Source organism: Moschus berezovskii, chromosome Y, assembly GCF_049115385.1.
Source record: "Moschus berezovskii isolate FMDL1 chromosome Y, NW_MosBer_1.0, whole genome shotgun sequence".
NCBI classification, from domain to species: Eukaryota; Metazoa; Chordata; class Mammalia; order Artiodactyla; family Moschidae; genus Moschus; species Moschus berezovskii.
The window spans coordinates 3,522,553-3,544,096 of record NC_142489.1 but is presented as its reverse complement, the minus strand read 5'-3'; the positions used below and the strand labels follow the sequence as shown (position 1 = coordinate 3,544,096).

The 21,544-nt window shown below is 58.3% G+C and overlaps 1 protein-coding gene across 2 annotated transcripts; it reads left to right on the top strand.

The window, feature by feature from the left end:
- Positions 1 to 414: 414 nt before the first annotated feature.
- On the top strand, positions 415 to 19,923 carry LOC148772999 (putative bifunctional dTTP/UTP pyrophosphatase/methyltransferase protein). Of its 2 annotated transcripts, XM_088834408.1 has the most exons (13): positions 415 to 591; positions 2,144 to 2,275; positions 4,707 to 4,754; positions 6,967 to 7,031; positions 7,646 to 7,707; positions 9,022 to 9,130; positions 10,156 to 10,543; positions 11,490 to 11,652; positions 12,888 to 13,051; positions 14,120 to 14,252; positions 15,273 to 15,416; positions 17,938 to 18,060; positions 18,617 to 19,923. In XM_088834408.1, the coding sequence occupies exons 1-13, from the start codon at positions 499 to 501 to the stop codon at positions 18,835 to 18,837; spliced, it is 1,845 nt and encodes a 614-aa protein (XP_088690534.1). In that variant the 5' UTR covers positions 415 to 498; the 3' UTR covers positions 18,838 to 19,923. The 2 variants fall into 2 exon arrangements, with proteins under 2 accessions (XP_088690534.1, XP_088690533.1); XM_088834407.1 differs by lacking the exons at positions 415 to 591; positions 2,144 to 2,275; positions 4,707 to 4,754; ... (1 more) ...; positions 7,646 to 7,707; positions 9,022 to 9,130 and having other exon boundaries at positions 9,147 to 10,543; positions 18,617 to 19,922.
- The last annotated feature ends 1,621 nt before the right edge of the window (positions 19,924 to 21,544 follow it).

The following is a 21,544-nucleotide window of genomic DNA, read 5'->3' as shown; positions in this document are numbered from 1 at the left end:
CCTACCTGCCTCGGAGGAGGGCGGAGCCTGGGGGGGGTGTGGGCGGAGAGGCCTGGGCGTGGCTCCACGGGCGGGGCGGGGTTTCGCGGGGGGGGGGTGGGGGCCGGCCTGGGACGAGCTTTCATTGGTGGTGAGGCCGGGCCGTGGGCGGGGCGAGATGGCGGCGGGGTTTCGCTGGGGGCGGGGCCGGCCTGGGACGAGCTTTCATTGGTGGTGAGGCCCGGCCGTGGGCGGGCATGGGGCGGGGCTTGTTGGTGGAGAGGCTTGGGCGAGGCTCCAGAGGGCGAGGCGGGGCTTCACGGTGGGCAGGGGCCCGGGGCGGGGGCCGAGGCGGGTTTTCATTGGTGGTGAGGCCTGGGCGTGGTTCCAGGTGCCGGGGGCGGGGCCTGGGCCGCGGGGCTGGGCGCGATTTGCTGCGCGCGCAGCGCGGCTCTAGAGGCGCGGGCCGCGGGCCGCGGGGCGCGGGGCTCCCGGGGCGGGCGAGGGGCGCCGGGCGCGATGCTGCTGTGCCCGGTGATCGGGAAGCTGCAGCACAAGCGCGTGGTGTTGGCCAGCTCCTCCCCGCGCCGCCAGGAGATCCTCAGCAATGCGGTGAGCGGCCCGGGCCCGGGGTCTGCGGGGGAGGGGGTCTGGGGGGCCCGGGCCTGCGGACCCGGGCCTAGTGACCAGAGGCCTCGGGACCCCCGACCTGGTGACTGGAAGCCTCGGGACTCCCGGCGTCGTCACCTGGGCCTCCCGGATGGGCTCCCGAGTTCCGGGTCCGGAGCCTAGAGACTGGGGGTGTCTTAGTAATTAGGGGAGGGCTTTGGCAAGTGTCCGGAGGCCGGAGGCGAGTGCCCGAGGGTCCTGATGACCTAGGCTTAGTGGGCGGGGGGCGGCCGGGGAGATGACACGAGCCTTGCTGGGTCTGCAGGGCCGGTGCCTAGTTATTGGGGGTCCTACTGACTTGGGAGGGGGGAGGTAACAGGGGGTGGGTGTTTGCAGGCCCGGGGTCAGCGCTGGGACCGACTGACAGGGTCAGAGATCCAGGGTCTCAGGGCAGAGGCCTTGTGACTGAGGGTCTGGTGAGCAGGGCTGGGGGAAATCTGCAGGGCTGGAGGCCTGAGTGACTGGGCATCCAGGGTCTGCAGGACTGGGGCCTGAGGTAGTCAGAGGGCAGGACCCTAGTGACCAGGGTCCAGATCTGTGGTCTCCGTGATCGGGGGAGGACCAGGGTCTTCCGGCCAGGACTCAGTGACCTGGCGATCTGCTGGCCAGGGGTTGTGGGGTTGCCGGGCCAAGGCCAGGTCTGTGTACCTGAGCTGGATTTGTCCAGGCGCTGGTGGGGCAGGGAGAGGCTTGGTCTGCATGGGGAGGGCCTATCTGGGGGAGCAGACAAGTGGGGATACCAGTTAGGGGGAGAGATCGAGCCAGAAATTCTTGCCTGGGTGGGGGGCATGAGCTTGGCTGGGTGGGGGGTAGGTACAGAATGAGGGGTTCTGTATATACCTCCCCAGGAAGGCACAGAACCGGAATGGGGGTGGTGTCTCGTAGTGTGACCCAGGGGTTAACTGGGGATCCGGGAGGTCCACGATGGAGGTGGGGAGAGGGCTGCAGTGCAGAAAAGTAAGAGGCAGCTGGCTGCTCACAGAGGTCCCCGCGTGGGGAGTGTGGGAGGGGGAGTTTCAAGACCCCCAGCCCCGACTCTGGAGGCAGCGCTGTCCGTGACCTGCCTTCCGCAGGCACTGCCGGGTCACCTGTGTTGGGCACCAAGGTACAGCACCCCAGTTGTTCCCCCGCATGCAGCTGCCGTGTTTGTGGCTTTTTTGTGGCCTCTCCTGCAGGCGCTGTCATCTCAGTAGTCTGACCGCTGTAAGGGCAAAATGCCGGCCTTTGGGACTCTCCAGGAGCCCTTTGACCCCTCGAGGCTGCAGCCCAATCGATAGCGCCCTGCTGGCCTCTGCATGCACAGAGCTCTTCCCACCAGAGTCCCCGGGCCTGCCCCCCGACACACACACTGGTCACACTCGCCCAGCGGCCAGGTGTCAGCCCTTGGTCAGCGTCCACAGTCAGGGAAGCAGGGCTGGGCGGGTTCCTTCAGTTCCTGCCCACCTGTCAGCGTCGTGCGGCTCCCCCCCTAAACCCCTCTTCTGTCCCGTTCCAGGGCCTCAGGTTCGAGGTGGTCCCGTCCAGGTTCAAGGAGCAGCTGCACAAGGCCGCATTCGCCACCCCACACGCGTACGCCGTGGAAACGGCCAAGCAGAAGGCCCTGGAGGTGGCCAGCCGGATGCACCAGGCGAGGGCTCCTTTCCTGGGTCTCCTGCTAGCAGGGCATCCTCGGGTTTACGCATCCCACCTGTTGTCAATCAGTGCCCTCCGCAGCAGGCCCTGAGTGTAGCTTCTCTGTGACTGAGCGTCCCTGTGTTGTGGACACATGTAATTCATGGGATGGTATTGTTTGTAGGACGTTATCTGTCACTTTGCTAGTATGTAACGTGCTGTTGCAGTTCGTATCAGAGTGTCAGTCAGGATAAAGAGCTGATCTGCCAGGTCTATGACCAGGTCTTACCATGCTGGGTGCTACTGTAAGTAATATAATAGCTTCATTGTTGATATAGAATTCCCTGGATTCTGGACAGAATACTGGAGAAGGAAATGGCAACCTGCTCCAGTATTCTTGCCTAGAGAATCCCATGGACAGAGGAGCCTGGCAGGCTAACTTTTACTATTTAATATAGTATGGGCTTCCCTTTTGGCTCAGCTGGTGAAGGAGCCGCCTGCAGTGCAGGAGACCTGGGTTCGATCCCTGGGTTGGGAAGATCCCCTGGAGGAGGGAACGGCTACCCACTCCTCTATTCTGGCCTGGAGAATCCCACGGGCCGTACAGTCTATGGGGTCACAAAGCGTCGGACACGACTGAGCGACTCCCACTTTCACTTTTATGCTACAGTATATAATATATAACAGCATCATTTATGACACAGAAACCATGTAGCGTATATATTACTCTCCTATAGTCTATTATATAACAGCATCGTTGGTGATATATAAGCAGTGTAGTTTATATATTGCAGTTACTATTTAATGTAGTGTAGTATTTACTATCGGAGAAGGCAATGGCAAGCCACTCCAGTACTCTTGCCTGGAGAATCCCATGGATGGAGGAGTCTGATGGGCTGCAGTCCATGGGGTCGCTAGGAGTCGGACACGACTGAGCGACTTCACTTTCACATATTGGAGAAGGAAATGGCAACCCACTCCAGTGTTCTTGCCTGGAGAATCCCAGGGACGGGGGAGCCTGGTGGGCTGCTGTCTATGGGGTCGCACAGAGTCGGACACGACTGAAGTGACTTAGCAGCAGCAGCAGCAGCAGCAGTATTTACTATTGCCTAGAAAATCCCATGGATGGAGGAGCCTGGTAGGCTGCAGTCCGTGGGGTCGCTAAGCACGACTGAGCAACTTCACTTTCACTTTTCACTTTCACACATTGGAGAAGGAAATGGCAACCCACTCCAGTGTTCTTGCCTGGAGAATCCCAGGGACGGGGGAGCCTGGTGGGCTTCCATCTATGGGGTCACACAGAGTCGGACATGACTGAAGTCACTTAGCAGCAGCAGCAGCAGTATTTAACATGACAGCGTTATTTGTGATAAAAAAATGATGTACCATATCTGTTACTTTTTAATATACTATGGGCTTTAATAAAGCAGCATCACTTATAATATACGAATAACATATTCTCTGTATTGCTATAAGTGTTATTATGGAATATCCAATTGCAATTAACATAACCATATCGCTTACAATGTAGAATCAATATACCTTATCTATTAGGAAGTGTCACTCTATAATATACAAAATATATAATATTATATATAATATACTTTTATGTATAGTATATATAACGCTACATAGCATACATAGTAAATAATATACATTATAGTAATATAACACTATCATTTTTAATATAGAATGAATATAGCTTATCTCCTTGTATTACTATAAAATGTACTGATTAATGTAACAGGGTCACTTATGATATAGAATCAATGTAGCTTCCTATTACTTAAAATAGTTATAAGTAATAAAATACATAATTATATATGAAAGTGTGAAATGTTATTTGCTCAGTCACGTCCGACTCTTTGCTTTGCGACCCCGTGGACTGTAGCCCACCAGGCTCCTCTGTCCACGGGATTTCCTAGGCAAGAACACTGGAGTGGGTTGCCATTTCCTCCTGCAGGGGATCTTCCCGACCCAGGGATTGAACCCACGTCTCCTGCATCACAAGCAGGTTCTTTACCCTCTTAGCCACCTGGGAAGTCATAATTATATACAGTAATATATAACTGGGGCCCCTGTGGTGGCGCAGTGGTAAAGAACCCACCTATAATGTAGGAGACGCCGGTTCGATTTCTGGGTAGGAAACATCCCCCGGAGAAGGGGAATGGCAACCCACCCCAGTATTCTTGCCTGGACAATCCCGTGGTCAGAGGAGCCTGGTGGGCTACAGTCCACAGGGTCTCAGAGTCAGACACGACTGAGCGACTGACTTTCAGTTTCACTGTCTCCCTTGATCGGTGCCTTGAGGACACTCAAGTCTCACTTTCTCAAGCAAGACTGGATCCATAAATAAGCTGTGATGCCACGTGCTGCACATCATGACGTGAAAGTGTGTTAGACTTACAGGCTCGTCCTGCCTAAAGCCAAGTCTGTGTTTCTTGCAGAAGGACCTGCGGGCCCCAGACGTGGTCATCGGAGCTGACACCATCGTGGTGAGTCTGCTTTCCGGCTTTCCGTGTCGCTGGCGACTGAAATCCAGGCCTCGGGAAGGCAGGTTCTTTCTGGAAGACCTGGGGGAGGATCCATCCCGGGTTTCTCTCTCTCCTGGCTTCTGATGTTCTTTTTCCAAATTCCTGGGCATCCCTGGGCTGGTGGCCGCCTCCCTCCTGTCTCCACGCGGCTTCTTCTCTGTGTCTCTCCTGTTACGAGAACACCATCCATCATGCATTAGGATGCACCTGGCTCCACTACGACCTCCTCTTAAATTTTGTTACATCTGCAAAGATCCTATTATCGAATAATGTCCTGTTCACAGGGCCGGGGGGTCAGGGCCTGGGGAAAAGGAATCTCCCCAAGATGGGGGTTTTGGCCGCCGAGAGTCGGCCTTTTGGATGGGTCATCACAGTGATCCGCAGAGCAGCTCTGTCTTGCTGGCCATGGCCGTCTGTCTGAGACCCCGGTGGGCCTGATGGTGAGCATCGCCCAGGGATGCTGGGCATCCTTGCTGAGGTGTTCATAGCAGCAGTGTCCCTGGATGGGTGTGTCGACAGATGGTGGTTGGGTGGATGGGAGGATGGATCGTTGGGTGGATGGTTGGATCGATTGATGGATGGATGGGTGGATAATGGATGGATGGATAGATGGTTGGATGGATAAATGATGCGTGGATCGGTGGATGGATGGATGGATGGTTGGGTGGATGGAAGGATAAATTGGTGGATGGTTGATTGATGGGTGGGTGGATGGATGGTTGGGTAGATGGTTGGATGGACTGATGGATGGTGAATGGAAGGATGAGTGGATGGATAATTGATGGATGGGTGAACTGCTGATGGGTAGATGGTTGGATGGATAGATGGATGATGCATAGATGGATGGTTGGGTTAAATGGTTGGATGGATAGATGTTTGGATGGATGGATGGGTAGATGGTTGGATGGATAGATGGATGGATGGTTGGGTTGATGGGTGGATGGATGATGGATGCATGGATGGGTGGGTGGATAGAAGGATAAATTGGTGGATGGTTGATGGATGGGTGGATGGATGGATGGTTGGGGAGATGGTTGGATGGATTGATGGATGGTGAATGGAAGGATGAGTGGATGGATAATTTATGGATGGGTGAGCGGCTGATGGGTAGATGGTTGGATGGATAGATGGATGATGCATAGATGGATGGTTGGGTTAAATGGTTGGATGGATGGATGGATAGATGTTTGGATGGATGGATGGGTAGATGGTTGGATGGATAGATGGATGGATGGTTGGGTTGATGGGTAGATGGATGGGTGGATGGATAGAAGGATAAATTGGTGGATGGTTGATGGATGGGTGGATGGGTGGATGGTTGGGTAGATGGTTGGATGGATGGATGGGTGGATAATGGATGGATGGATAAATGGATGGTTGGATGGATGATGGACTGATGATGCATTGATGGTGGATGGGTGGATGGATGGTTGGGTACATGGTTGGATGGATTGATGGATGGTTGGATAGATAGGTGGATGAATAAATGGATGGTTGGATGGATGATGAGTAGATGCTGGATTAATGATGGATGGATAGATGGATGGATGGATAGTTGGATAGATGGTTGGATGGATAAATGGATAGTTGGATGGATAAATGGATGGGTGGATGGATGATGGATTGATGATGCATTGATAATGGATGGGTGGATGGATGATGGATGGATGGTTGGATGGGTAGAAGGACAGGTGGATGGGGGATAAGCAGCATGGGGTCCATCCACACAGCGGAGTCTGATGCAGCCATGAGAAGGAGGCACGCCCCAACACAGGCTACAGTGTGGATGGGCCTCGAGCACACAGTGCTCAGTGAGAGAAGCAGGACGCAGAAGGGTCCACGTTGCTGCATGTGTATGCAGTATCCAGAATAGGGAAATCGACTGGGGAAGAAATCAGATCAGCAGCTGTCAGGGGCTGGGGGACGAGGTGGGGAGAGCAGCTGGTCGAGATGGGGTGTTCCAGACGCTGAAAGACTTCTGGAACTCGGTAGCGATCCTCACCCAGCAGTGGCAACGTGCCACACGGTGTCGTTTCCCATGGCAAGTGTCACGTTATACAAATCTCACCCAAACTAAAGAGAAAATACGTGAGTCTAAACAGGTGGACAGCGCGGCTGGCGCAGAGCAGCTCGGGGAGCAGGAGCAGCGTTCTCCGTCACATTTCTCTCGCAGGCGGTCGGGGGGCTGATCCTGGAGAAGCCGGTGGACAAGCAGGACGCCTACCGCATGCTGTTGAGGTGGGTGGGTCCCAGCTGTCCTCCGGGGACGCATGCGACAGAGGCTGGGCCATTCGCCGCCTGTCCGCTCACCGTCAGCATCTGCCCATCACGTCCCCGTGTCTGCCACGGGCGTCACGTCCGCTGGCTCCCACAGACGGCCCCTCCCAGTGCAGGTCAGAGGACCAGGCGGTGCCCTTGAACCGACCTTGACTCTTAACAGGGCTCCAACTCTCCACACTCCCCCCCACATTCAGGGCCTCCTCCTGGGTCGGTCATGCTGAGTGTCCACGCCCAGGACCGCACAGGGAGCCAGGAAAGGGGCGACCCAGAGCGGCCGGAATCCAGGTCCTCTGTGCCCCGCCGGCCGCTCCCATCAGGGTCCACGTGGTCCCGTGTTTCGTCCCGTGAGATGGCCCCGCCACCCCCTCAGCCCCTCTCTGAGTGCAGTGACCACAGTCTCGCGGGGAAGCTTGACGGTCCCCCGGGACGCTTTCCTTGGCGATTGCGCGGCCAGGGTGATGGGGGCGTGGGGCCGGTGGGCGGACAGGGGCCTCGTGTCGTGGGGCAGGGGTCACCCTGCATTCCAAAGGCACTCCGGACAGTCACGCATCCGGCCCGGCTGTGTGTTGCAGGCTCAGCGGGAAGGAGCACAGCGTATTCACGGGCGTGACCATCGTCCACTGCCGCAGCAAAGGTACCTGGACCGCCTGCGTCCCCCACGCCCCCTGGGACTCAGGGCCACCGTGGGAGTAGCCGGGGCCCCTGGGGGAAGGACCCGGCGCCATGGGGCATCCCTGTCTTTGCTACCACGCGGGCCCGCCCTCCCCCCTGGCCTGGGAACGTTGGGTTCCACATGGAAATATGGGGTTCATCCTGAGCATCCGGTGGACCCCGTGTAGGGTGTGGGGGACAGTCCACCTCATCCAACACGACCCACCCAGAGCCTGCCTTTGAGCTCTCTGGTTTGAATGGTGTAGAAGTTTGGCTCCCGTTGGCGGGCATTAAGACATGAAAAGATTGTGATGAAAATATTTTTTTTTTTTAAGCACAGAAAGCCTGAGGAATAACCTTTAAAGCTGCTTAAAAGAGATTTTAGCCCCAGGAAGGACCCTGTCGTGGGGTTTAGGGCTACCCCCATCCAGGAGGAAGCTTATCTCAGACCCTTCACTTCATCACGTCTGCAGAGACCCTGTTTCCATATAAAGTCCTGTTCGGAGGTTCTAGGTGGGCGTGAAGTTTACGGAGCACCATGGAGCCTGCTGGGGGCTTCCCAGGTGGCTCAGGGGTAAAGAACCCACTGGCAGTGCAGGAGACTCGAGACGGGAGTTGGATCCCTGCGTGGGGAAGATCCCCTGGAAAAGGGAATGGCAACCCTCTCCAGTATTCCTGCCTGGAGAGTCTCATGGACAGAGGAGCCTGGTGGGCTACGATTGATGGGGTCGCAAAGAGCCGGACACGACGCAGACACTGATGTCATACGCACGCACACACTCGTTGACCCCGGGATGCCTGGTGTGGAGATTTTTCACAAGTGGCCCCTATGTGTGCCCAGCATGCTACGCGCATGGGGCATTTCCAACCCCACAGCCGAAAGCCTCGTGTAGATCCCAGAATTATCCTGTCATAATGTGTGTGTGTGTGAATCGCATGCAAAGCTCAGGCTTTGTTGCTGTTCAGTCGTGTCCGACTCTTTGTGACCCCATGGACAGCAGCTCGCCGGGTCTTCCTGTCTATCAGCAACTCCCAGAGTCCACCCAAACCCATGTCCATCGAGTCAGTGATGCCATCCAACCATCTCATCCTCTGTCGTCCCCTTCTCCTCCTGCCCTCAATCTTCCCCAGCATCCGGGTCTTTTCCACTGAATCAGCTCTTCGCATCAGGTGGCCAGAGGACTGGAGGTTCAGCTTCAGCATCAGCCTTGACTCCTCCTGGGCTCAGAGGGTTAGACCCGCGGGCCCCCATGGGGACCGGCTGTGTCCCCTCACCGCAGTGCACGCTTCCTTGCAGATGGCCAGCTGGACACCGAAGTGTCTGAGTTTTACGAGGAGACCACAGTGAAGTTCTCGGAGCTGTCGGAGGAGCTGCTGTGGGAATACATCGACAGCGGGGAGCCCATGTGAGCCTCTGTCCGCCGCTGCGGTGCTGAAGCCCGTCCCTGTCCGCAGCCACGGTGCTGAACGCCCACCGTGGGCAGGAGACAGGCCGGGGCTGAGCCCGCGCTGGGTGCCTGTGGCCGCCACATGCCCAGGGGCCCAGGGCCGGGCAGTGAGCACACCACTGCCGTCTCCCCCCGCTAAGGGCACCGCCGTGGGTCAGGCGGGTTACTGCAGATGCTGCCGCGGGGCTGGTCTCCCCACCCACTGTCAGAGTCAGTCGCTCAGTCGTGTCCGACTCTCTGCAACCTCCTTGGACTGTAACCCACCAGGCTTCTCTGTCCATGGGATTCTCCGGGCAAGAATACTGGAGGGGGTTGCCGGACCCTTCTCCAGGGGATCTTCCCAACCCAGAGATCGAACCCGTGTGTCCTGCATTGCAGGCAGATTCTTTGCCACTAGCCCACCTGGGAAACCCTGTGTGGTTTTGGGGGAACCCACCCCTCCAGCCACCCCAGATCCCAGCTCCTGCTGTTCTATGTACCCTGGTCCGTGGGAAGCGGGGGGTGGTTAGAGTTGAGAAGGGCTGGGGGCTCAGTCAGGATGGACGGAGGTGCTGGACGGACCCCTTTTCCCCTGTAAGAAGGTCTCAGCAGAGGTTTCCAGGAAGACCTGGGCTGTGGGCCCCGAGAAGTCCTCCTATTGAGGCTGGGGCAGAGAGATGCAGGAAGACACCACTGGGGGGCCCCGGTCTCCTGTGGGCAAAGCCCAGCCCCTCAGGAGACCCAGGCCTGGCGTTGGGGCAGGGGCCCCCTCGCACACCCCCAGAAGCCGCGGTGGAGCCTTCATCCCGTCCTGGGGGCAGGACCGGTGGATGCTCCTGGGGGCTGGTCCTGGAGCCTGCCGCTCCCCGGCGCACAGCTGCCCGGGGCCCGGGGTCAACGGGCTCCCGGCTGGTCGGGTGTGTGCGCCTAGCGAAGCTCAGCTCACCGAGTCCATGCCTTCTCCCCTTCCTTCCCGCCGCGCTGTGGTCCTTCCCGCCGCGCAGGGACAAGGCCGGCGGCTACGGCATCCAGGCGCTGGGTGGGATGTTGGTGGAGTACGTGCGCGGCGACTTCCTCAACGTGGTGGGCTTCCCGCTGAACCGCTTCTGCAAGGAGCTGGCGCGCCTCTACCGCGCGCCCGGGGCTCCCGGCGCCCCGCGGCGGGTCCAGCGCGACTCCATCCCGGCCGTCCACACCTTCGAGGAGCTCAGCGACGCCGACGCCGAGGGAAACGGCTCCGGCCCCGCTCCAGCCAACGAGGGCCGGGAGGCGGGCGGGGTGCGGCCGCGGGCTCCCCGCACCCGGGAGGCGGACCTGAACGGGGTGACGGACAGCCAGCCCCCGCTCCTTGCGGGCCTGCTGGAGCTGATGTATGGCTTCAAAGCATCCAAGGTACCTCTGTGCATTCGCGATCAGGTGACTCCCAGCACAGGGGGCGCTTCATACCACAGGCACCCATCACACGCCACCCACCCCGAGTCCTGGGGACCAGACGTCTGAGGTCAAGGGGTCCCAGGGCTGAGCTCCCTGCAGAGGCTCCAGGGGAGGGTCCTTCCCGCCTCTTCTGGTTTCTGGGGGCTCCAGGCGTCCATCCCTTAGCTGGGGGCCGCCTCCCTCCCGTCTCTGCCTCCGTCTCCACGTGGCTTCTCCTCTGCCTCCATGTCTCTCCCCTTCTGTGTCTTATAAGGACCCTTTCATGGGTTTAGGGCCACCCCCATCCAGGAGGCCCTCATCCCAGACCCTTCACTCCATCACGTCTACGAAAACATTTCCACGGAAGGCCTTGTTCGCGTATTCTGGGGGTCAGGATGTGAACGTCATGTTTTTTGAACGTGACTGTGGTCTGCGCCTCGCAGGGGTGGGGTCCGAGTGGGTGTCTGCAAGGGACAGGGGTCACACCAGCCTGCGCCGCACGTGTCCGAGGAAGGTTCCTTTGTTAGGAGAGCCCCGGGGAGGTCAGCCGGTCCCGTGAGGTGTGTGGTGAGCGGCGTGGACAGTCTCTGCCCTGCAGAGGGAGCCCAAGTCCACACACAGCCTCATCTCAAGGTCCTGGACTCGTGGCCTCCACGTAGGCACCGTGGGGGCTACCATACACCCCTTGACTGTAGCACATTGGGTTTTCTCTGCCGAGAGAGCTTTTCTGCTTAACGCTCGCCAACTTGTTCTTCTCTGGAGCAAACCTTATGCAAGCTGGAGCCTAAACCCCACTCCCCCCTGCAGAAGAAGGGTCCCTGATAGGAGCGGCGTTTCTGACAGTCCATTCTCCGCTCCCCGCCGTCCGTGGGGGTCACAAGCGATCAGTCGCGTCGTAGTGACTATCGCTTTTCTTCATGGTCAGGTCCTGCTCACGGCTTGCACGCTCAATGTGTTTGATGTACTGAAAGACCGAGGCCCCCTGACGGCCGCGGACGTCGCCCGCGAAATCGATGCCTCGGTGGGCGGCACTGAGCACCTGCTTGACGTCTGTGCGGCCCTGGGGTTGCTGGACAAGTCGGACAGAGGTGAGGGGGCTTTCCCGGGTGTCGGCGTGGCAGCTCCGCAGGCGGGACCCGGCCGCCAAGTGACGGTGGCTCCTGAGCAGAGATGGGCAGACCGGCCGGCCCTGTGTCGCAGACACGGGGCGGTTCCCAGAGGGCGGGGCAAAGAGGAAACAGGTGTGAGAGAGAAATGTTTAACAGGAAACAGGTGTGTGTGTGTGTGTGTGTGTGTGTGTGTGTGTGTGTGTGTGTCTGATGTTTAGTCAGAACTAGGGGGGTGTGTGTGTGTGTGATGTTAGGAGAGAGACTTCTTTATGGACTCAGAGGGGTTGTGTCAGCCAAGGTTCTCCAAGGAAACAACTCGTAGGGGTGTCTGTGTGTGCAGCGTAGATGCCTGCGTATTCTTGCTGATCTGCTCAGGTAGGCAGACAGGTGAGGTGGATGCCTAGAGACTGTCCGGTAGTAGAATGATCCTTCGATCGGTGGATGGATGGATGGTGGATACACGGACGATTCGTGGATGGACAAACGGGTAACAGATAGAGGCTGCTTGCTCGGTCGCTTCAGTCGTGTCCAGCTTTTTTGCGACCCCACGGACTGCAGCCCACCAGGCTCCTCCGTCCATGGAGTTTTCCAGGCAAGAGGACTGGAGTGGGGTGCCATTGCCTTCTCCAGGGTGGACAGATAAATGATGGATAGATAAGTGATAGCTGGAGGGACTGATGAATAGGTAACGGATGTGTTGACGGATACACGACAGACGAGCCGGCTGACCAATGGTAGGTGAATGGATTTATTCCCACACAGATGACAGCTGCTAAATAAGCAGGGAGATGGTACACAGATTGACAGATAGATGGCTAACATGAGACAGAGATGGAGCTGACTGACGGATAATAGACAGACAGGCTGATACACAGATGGCCTTCCCAGGTGGCTCAGTGGTAAAGAACCTGCGTGCCAGTGCAGGAGACGCAGCTTCGCTCCCTGAGTCGGGAAGATCCCCTGGAGGAGGAAATGGCAACCCACTCCAGTATCCTTGCCTGGAGAATCCCATGGACAGAGGAATCCGGCAGGCTGCAGTCCGTGGGGTCACAAAGAGTCGGACGCGTGCGAGAGTGTCACGCTGTCAGCCGGACGATGCTTGCGGGAACACCGCAGGGACCCCGAGGGGCGGCTCCCCCTGCCCCCACACCCCCGCATCCCTCTGATGTTCAGGGGGGCCCTTACGGGGATCCCACGACGCTCTGCCCTTTCAGGTTACAGCAACACGGAGACGGCCAGCCTGCACCTGGCGTCGGACAGCGAGCAATCTCTCCACGGCCTGGCCGCCTACCACGATGGGCCCATCTGGGGCGCCTTCACGCAGCTGGGCCGGGCCGTGCGGGAGGGCGCTGCGTGGACCCCGGAGCCCCTGCCGCAGGTACCCCAGGACCTGACGCTGCTTCTCACGTGCCCTCTCTGCCGCTGAGGGACTGGCCACGGGCCCCGAAAGCATCCCAGACCCCGGGACCGTCAGCACCTGTTATCCCGGTGGGAGGCTGCGGATGCAGGTTCTTAGGGACGGTGTGGCGGGGCAGCCGGCCACCCACAACTCCCAAAGAGGGTGTTTCCACAAAGAGGCTGCCGCAAGCCAATGCCCCCCGTTTCCTCCATGAGGTTAGATTGTGTGGAGACTGTGCCTTGTGAGCTCAGAGTCTGCAAATCCCTCCCTGCCCTGCCTCCTGGCTCCCGACCCTCCAGAGAGACCCTTGTGGGGGTGCTCAGTGGGTCTGTGGGGGGCTTCTCTGGTGGCTCAGCTGATGAAGAAGCCGCCTGCAATGCGAGAGACCTGGGTTCGATCCCTGGGTTGGGAAGATCCCCTGGAGGAGGAAATGGCAACCCACCCCAGTATTCTGGGGTGGAGAATCCCATGGACTGTATAGTCCACGGGTCACAAAGAGTCGGACAAGACTCAGCGACTCTCAGCTTCTTTTCAACTTAGAAACGAAAGACACTTATCTCCTATGGTTGTAGAAGCTGGACGTCTGAGATCCTGGCGAGGGTGGGTTTAGTGTGCGGTGAGGACGCAGTTCCTGGCTCCGTGATGGACGTCTTCTTGTCCCCCCCTCCCTCCCTGTGTCCCCTGGACCCCTCCCCATCTGGTCTGCCCCCATCATCCTGCCTGCCAAGCCCCCTGTGTTCAGTCGCTCAGGCGACTGAGTCTGACTCTTTGCGACTCCATGGACCGTAGCCCACCAGGCTCCTGTGTCCATGGGATGCTCCAAGCAAGAATACTGGAGTGGGTTGCCATCTCCTCCTCCAGAGGATCTTCCCGACTCAGAGACGGAGCCCAGGTCTCCTTCATGGCACGTGGACTCTTTACCGTCTGATCCATCAGGGAAGCCCACGAAGCCTCCTGCCCTCAAGAGATGCCACACAGAACGTCATCCCGGGTGCAGGACCGCCTGGGCCCCCGGTGGGTCTCTTCTGAGCTCCTGTTCCGTTTCAGGCCCCCCACGAGCGGAGCACGGAGGAGACCCTGCAGTTCATGAGGGCCTCACACGGCCTCAGCAAGCTGACCGCCCAGCACGTGGCTACGGCCTTTGACCTGTCCCCGTTCACCTCCGCCTGCCACCTGGGAGGTACATCCCTTCGCCCGTCAGGAGTCAGGGGCAAACGGCTGCGAGTCTTCCTTCTCTTGTCGGAAGCTGCAGGTGCCTTACCTACAGATAGGCTTACCCAGGGGCTCAGATGGGAAAGAATCTGCCTGCAGTGCGGGAGACCCAGGTTCAATCCCTGGGCTGGGAAGACCTCCTGGAGAAGGGAATGGCAACCCGCTCCCGTATTCTTGCCTGGAAAATCCCCACAGACAGAGGAGCCTGGCGGGGCTACACTCCACGGGGTTGCGGAGTCGGACATGACTGAGCGACTATCACACAATACCTACTAATAAGACTTGGAAAATGGGTTTATCTCTACAAACCACCTAAGGATCTAAATGTATCCAGGGTGGATGTGGGGCTTGGGCCGATATTCGCAAGTGCTAGGAGGTGCTAGCCGTCCCAGGGATGGCTCAGGACCCTCATAGAGGTTATCGAACCCTTCCTGGGGGCTGCCAAGCAGACGAGGGGACCGTGGAACCTGTCTGCTGCCACCTCATGAAGTCTAATTGTGCCACACACACATCCTCCACCCCTCCCAGCCAGTCCTTCTGCCAGGACATTGGACGGAGGAGGAGCAGATGCCTTCCCAAGGGGTGTAGTGGGATTGGGGTCCTAGGAGGGCTCCTGAGCTGCCAGCTTGCATTTCCCCATCCTCTGCACAGCTTTCCTACAGGTGGCCCAGAGTGGCTGCTATGGCACCAGCCATCACATCTGCATTCCCGCAACAGAACAGAGAAGGAAAGAGTATAATTCTCTAGAACTTTGCTATAAGGATTCCCTGTGGCTCTCTTTCCACCCTGCTCACATGGCTCGGGCCAGCGCTTGGTCCACCACCACTCCCCAAGGTCCTGACTTTGAGACAGCAGAGATCTCCCCATTGGCCGACCTCCTTTGAGGGTACAGGCTCAGGTCATGTCTGAGAGCGCGGATTTGGTCCTGCCAGAGCTGCACCTCTGGAGACAGGCCAGGATGGTCCAGAGTCCACGTTTCTTCCCATAGGCTGCACGGGCGCCCTGGCCCACAAGCTTGTCCAGGAGTACCCGCGTCTGCAGGTGACCGTCTTTGACCTCCCAGAGGTCGTCAAGCTTGCCGGGGACTTCCAAACCGACGCACGGCCGTCAGAGCGGGTCCACTTTGTGCCAGGTCAGTGTGGCGTCCTTGTCTGCCAGCTGTCACTCTTTGGGCAACCTTATTTATCTCCTGTACGGGGTGAGTAGGGCTTCCCTGTTGGCTCAGTGGTAAGGAGCCAGTCTGCCAAAGCAAGAGATGTGGGTTCTGTCCCTGGGTCGGGAAGATCGCCTGGAGGAGGAAATGGCACCCACTCCAGTATTCTTTCCTGGGAAATTGAACAGACAGAGGAGTCTGGCGGGCTACAGTCTATGGGGTCTCAGAGAGCTGGACACAACTGAGCACGCACACACATACAGAGAGTCTGTGTGTGTGTCTTCATGTATACATTTCTGTCTCTGTCTCTGAGTGTGTATCGTGTGTATCGGAGTGTATATGCCTGTTGAGTGTGTGCATGTGTGTCTAAGTGTCTGTATGCGTGCATATGGGTCTGTGTGTTTGTGTGTCTAAATATGTATGTACCCATGGGTCTGTGTGTCTACGTGTGTATTTTTCTGTGTGTCTTTGTGTCTTTCTGTGTGTGTCTGTGTGTTTCTGTGTCTGTGTGTGTAAAGTGAAACACTGTTAGTTGTTTACTCTTCGTGACCCCCTGGACTTCAGCCCACCAGGCTCCTCAGTCCATGGGGATTCCCCAGGCAAGAATACTGGAGGGGGTTGCCATTCCCTTTTCCAGGGGATCTTCCCAACTCAGGGATGGAACCCAAGTCTCCTACATTGGGGGTGGATTCCTTACTGTCTGAGCCACCGGGGTGTTGTGTGTGCAGGTCTGCGTGTGTGCATATGCGTGCTTCTGTGTGTGTTTATCTGTCAGTGCGTGCAGCTACCTGTGATCGATGTGTATCTATGCTTCTGTGTGTGTCTATGCGTCTGTATGTGTATGGAGCTGTGTGTCGCTGTGTGGCTGTGTGTCTGTGTGTAGCTGTGGCTGTATGGAGCTGTGTCTGTATGGAGCTGTGTCTGTATAGCTGTGTGTGTGTGTAGCTGTGTCTGTATAGCTGTGTGTCTCTGTGTTGCTCTCTGTGTGTGGCTGTGCGTTTCTGTGTAGCTGTGTGTGTGTGTAGCTGTGTTTCTGTGTATAGCTATGTGTGTGTAGCTGTGTCTGTATAGCTGTGTGTGTGTGTGTGTAGCTGTGTCTGTATAGCTGTGTGTGTAGCTCTGTGTTTGTGTGTGGCTGTGTGTCTGTGTGTGGCTGTGTGTCTCTGTGTAGTTGTGTATGTGTAGCTGTGTTTCTGTGTATAGCTATGTGTGTGTAGCTGTGTCTGTATAGCTGTGTGTGTGTGTAGCTGTGTCTGTATAGCTGTGTGTGTGTGTAGCTATGTGTCTGTGTCTGTGTGTGGCTGTGTGTCTGTGTGTAGCTGTGTCCGTATAGCTGTGTGTGTGTGTAGCTCTGTGTCTGTGTCTGTGTGTGGCTGTGTGTCTGTGTGTGGCTGTGTGTCTGTGTGTGGCTGTGCGTCTCTGTGTAGCTGTGTGTGTGTAGCTGTGTTTCTGTGTATAGCTATGTGTGTGTATCTGTGTCTGTATAGCTGTGTGTGTGTGTATCTGTGTCTGTATAGCTGTGTGTGTGTGTATCTGTGTCTGTATAGCTGTGTGTGTGTGTAGCTGTGTCTGTATAGCTATGTGTGTAGCTGTGTCTGTATAGCTGTGTGTCTGTGTGTTGCTGTGTGTGGCTGTGCGTCTCTGTGTAGCTGTGTGGGTGTGTAGCTGTGTTTCTGTGTATAGCTATGTGTGTGTGTAGCTGGGTCTGTATAGCTGTGTGTGTAGCTGTGTCTGTATAGCTATGTGTGTAGCTGTGTCTGTATAGCTGTGTGTCTGTGTATGGCTGTGCGTCTCTGTGTAGCTGTGTGTGTAGCTGTGTTTGTGTATAGCTACGTGTGTGTAGCTGTGTCTGTATATGTGTGTGTGTGTAGCTGTGTCTATAGCTGTGTGTGTGTGTAGCTATGTGTCTGTGTGTGGCTGTGTGTCTGTGTGTGGCTGTGCGTCTCTGTGTAGCTGTGTGTGTGTGTAGCTGTGTTTCTGTGTATAGCTATGTGTGTGTAGCTGTGTCTGTATAGCTGTGTGTTTGTGTAGCTGTGTCTGTATAGCTGTGTGTCTGTGTGTTGCTGTCTGTGTGTGGCTGTGCGTCTCTGTGTAGCTGTGTGGGTGTGTAGCTGTGTTTCTGTATATAGCTATGTGTGTGTGTGTAGCTGTGTCTGTATAGCTGTGTGTGTGTGTAGCTGTGTCTGTATAACTGTGTGTAGCTGTGTCTATAGCTGTGTGTCTGTGTGTGGCTGTGCGTTTCTGTGTAGCTGTGTGGGTGTGTAGCTGTGTTTCTGTGTATAGCTATGTGTGTGTGTAGCTGTGTCTGTATAGCTGTGTGTGTGTGTAGCTGTGTCTGTATAGCTGTGTGTCTGTGTGTGTCTGTGTGCGGCTGTGTGTCTTTGTGTCGCTGTGTGTAGCTCTGTGTGTGTGTGTCTGTGTGTCACATCTGTGTGTAGGACACTGGCTGCAGGAGCAGTCCCTGTGGCCTCCACGCCTCCACCCTGTCTGTTTAAACCAGGTGACCTTTCCAGCGACAGCCTGCCACCTGCAGACCTGTACGTTCTCTGCAGCCTCCTGCACGACTGGCCGGAAGACAGACTCCACGGGCTCCTGAGCCGGGTCTGTGGCAGCTGCAAACCAGGTGAGACCCTGGACTTTTCTTCATGCACTTGCCTTTCTTCACACTTAAAGACAATTTCCCATCAAAAAAAAAAAACAAGCCGAATGAATGTTGCACAGTCTCTCTGCCCATCCAGCCCATGGTCTGGTGCCCAGTTTACCGTCTGCCTGGGACATAGCTGATTCCCAGTTGCCGGTCATTCATTTCTGAGCTTTCCAGCAGCAGTATACGTACCGGGTCTCATGGGCTTCCCTGGTGGCTCAGATGGTAAAGAATCTGCCAGCAAGGCAGGAGACCTGGCTTCGATCTCTGGGTTGGGAGGATCCCCTGGAGAAGCGAAAGGGTACCCACTCCAGTATTCCTGCCTGGAGAACCCCGTGGACAGAGGAGCCTGGCGGGCTACAGTCCGCGGGGGCATCGCAGAGGATGCGGCTCTGTGCCTGCAGACAGCATTCGTCCCACCTTCCCCACAGGGAAGCCCTCCCGCGGGGGGCCCCGGGGGCACCCGCAGACACCCGCAGGCTGGGTCCTGGGACGCCTGCCCGCCCCTTCCCCTTATCTCTGTCTGTCTCCCCAGGCGCTGGCCTCCTGCTGGCCGAACTGGCGCCCGCGGAGGAGGAGGCGGCCGGCGGGGCCGCGCGGAGGCCCCCCGGGCTGCGGACCCTGGGCGCGGGGCGGCGCCCCCGGGGCCCCGGGCGGTACCGGCGCCTCCTGCAGCGGCTCGGCTTCCAGGACGTGCAGGCGGCGCGCGCGGGAGGCCTGCTGCACGTGGTCCTGGGGACCCGGGCCGCGCCCTGAGGGCCTTCCCGCGCCGAGGGTCACCGCGCGAGCCTGGCGGGGGTGATCCCGGAGGAGAGGTGCCCCGCCGGACAAGGATCATTAAAGGAGGCGGAAAGCAGGCAGCCTCCGCGCGCGTCTGTAGAGGGCGCCCTGGACGCAGGAGAGGCGCACCCCTAACCCGGCCGGGGAAGGCCACGCGGGCTGGCAGTGCTTGGTGGGGCAGGGTCGTGGGGACTCGGAGAGGGGCCTGGGGCGCCCCGGGGCTGGAGGCGACCGACAGAGGGGACCCCCGGGAAAGCCAGGGGCTGCGGTCCTCCCCCCGCCAGGGCACCTGGTCGCAGCCGGGCTGGGCCCCCAGTGAGGAATGACGGGCAAAGCCAGCCCTCTGCCCCCCGGGGGCGCGTTGGGGGCACGGCCACTCTTGACACCAGGTTCCCTAGAAGAAACTTGTCCTTCTAACCAGAGGGGTCAGAACACTCGCCCGCGGGCAGGCGGGTACCCGAGCCCCCCGCCCCACCCCAAGAGTCCTTGCAGCATGTGCCTGATGCAGGCTGGACTCGGGGCCCCACACCCACGACCAGGCCAGTGAGCCAAGGACACGCCCGAGCGAGACCCCCAGCTGCAGGCTGAAGGCAGCTAACGGGGGGACTCTGCAGTTACAAAAATAAAAAACCATTAAAGGGCGAGAAGTGGAAATATGACTGAGGGCTACACAGCCTGTCTCTTCATTGCTTAGAACACAAAGAAGCAGGCGGCGCTAGAGGTAGAGAACCCGCCTGCTAACGCAGGAGACCTCAGAGACCCAGGTTCCATCCCTGGGTGGGGAAGATCCCCTGGAGGAGGAAATGGCAACCCACTGCAGTAACCTTACCTGGAGAATCCCACCGACAGAGCCTGGTGGGCTACAGTCCTCGGGGTCGCAAAGAGTCAGACACAACTGAAGCCACTTAGCACAGCACAATCCCGTCCCTGGCTGACACCGAGGACTGACTCACAGAGATCGTGGCTCGTGCACTGCACCCCCCCCACCCCGCCCCAATGCGCCCCTCAGCCTTCCCTGACTCAGCCGGTCATCTTTAACCGCCTCCACTTTTCTTTTAGTTAACCCACCCATCTTTAAGATGCTGCTGAGTCGCTTAGAGTCCTGTCTGGTTTTTTTTTTGCAACCCACACGGACTGTAGCCCGCCAGGGCTTCTCTGTCCGTGGGATTTCTCAGGCAAGACTACTCGAGCTTCCCTGGTGGCTCAGACAGTAAAGAATCTGCCTGCAAGGCAGGAGACCCGGGTTCGATCCCGGGGTCGGGAAGATCCCCTGGAGGAGGAAATGGCAACCCGCTCCAGCAGTCTGGCTACAGTCTATGGGGTCGCGGAGTCGGACGTGACTTAGCAGCTAGATGACAAAAGCCATCTCTCGGATAGGCATCCTCAAACGCTGCGCATGTCGTAATTAAGTGTTGGGACAGGGCTGAGGAATGGGGGCCAGCATTCGGTCTCTGCACCCCTGGGCCCCAGCGTCTCGGAACAGAACCCCTTCCTTCCCCCACGCCACCTGCCATCCCACCTCCCTTAACCATCCCCATCCCAAACCCCACGGGGCGCAGTATTTTCCCCAGTTCCGGGTGTCTGTGGGCCTGCGCCCTCCCAGGTCAGCCGTCAGGGGAGCACACGGCCTGGGTCACCGATGCCCCCCACCCGGCCCCTCTCCCAGAACACAGAGGGAGCAGACACCCAGCTAAGGGCCACGTGACTCAAGGAGAAACATTCTGCGCCCTAGTTAGCAACGAGGACAGCTGTCACATCCATTCAGCCCTTCCCGCAGACGGCAAGCTGCTGACCTGGGCGGTGCGGTCGGGTGGGGTCGTGACCCCTGGGATGCACGCAGGGCCCCAGGGAGGGGGGGTCCGTCACCTAGGGGAGGGGACAGGGTGGCCCAGAGGTTAACCGCCGCCAGCACCGACGCTGCAGAGAGCCGTCCTGGTGTGCCCAATGCCGGCTCTCAAAGCACAGTGCCGACGGCCAGGGCCTCCCAGCCTGAAGGACCAGCTCCGGCTGGCTGGCTGGAAAGCCCTCGTGGGCCCAGCGGGCCATGCTAACCATCGCGGGGTCCCGCCCTGCCCACACGGCGGGTGGCCCTGTGTACAAACTGCAGATGACGGCAGAGACGCCTCCCTCACCCGGGCGTGCCCCGGAGCCAGCGACGCGTCCCCGCCCAGAATACGGGCGGCCTTGCCCTTGCTTTCAGCGCCCTGTGGTCGCGGCCAGCCGGAACCGGGCTGGGCCACCTCCCAGCTCCGTCCTCCAGGCCCCAGGCAAGCCCCAGTGAACTCAGAAAATGCCAGAACACCAAGGCCCTGCCCCCACTGCCATCCTCCCGGCTGACAGCAACCTGATCCGTCCCCACCCCTCTGGGGCCTGGCCATTCTCCGGCCTCACCTCTTACCTGCCTCTCCCAGGAAGAGGACTCGGGAAGACCCTCCTGCCAGGACACCGGGGGCTGGAGAAATGAATGACCGTCTTGGTTGGGGGGGGTGCCTCGGCTCTTGTGGATCAGTAGTCCCTAGCATCCATCCGTCCAGTGCCACTTAGAGGAGACCCCCTCATGAGAAGGAGGGCGGGGCGGCAGAAAGGACAGAGAGGAAGGGGTGAGAGAGGAGCAGCAAAAAAGGGTCAGTCACTCAGTCGTGTCCGACTCTCGCCGACCCCATGGACTGTAGCCCACCAGACC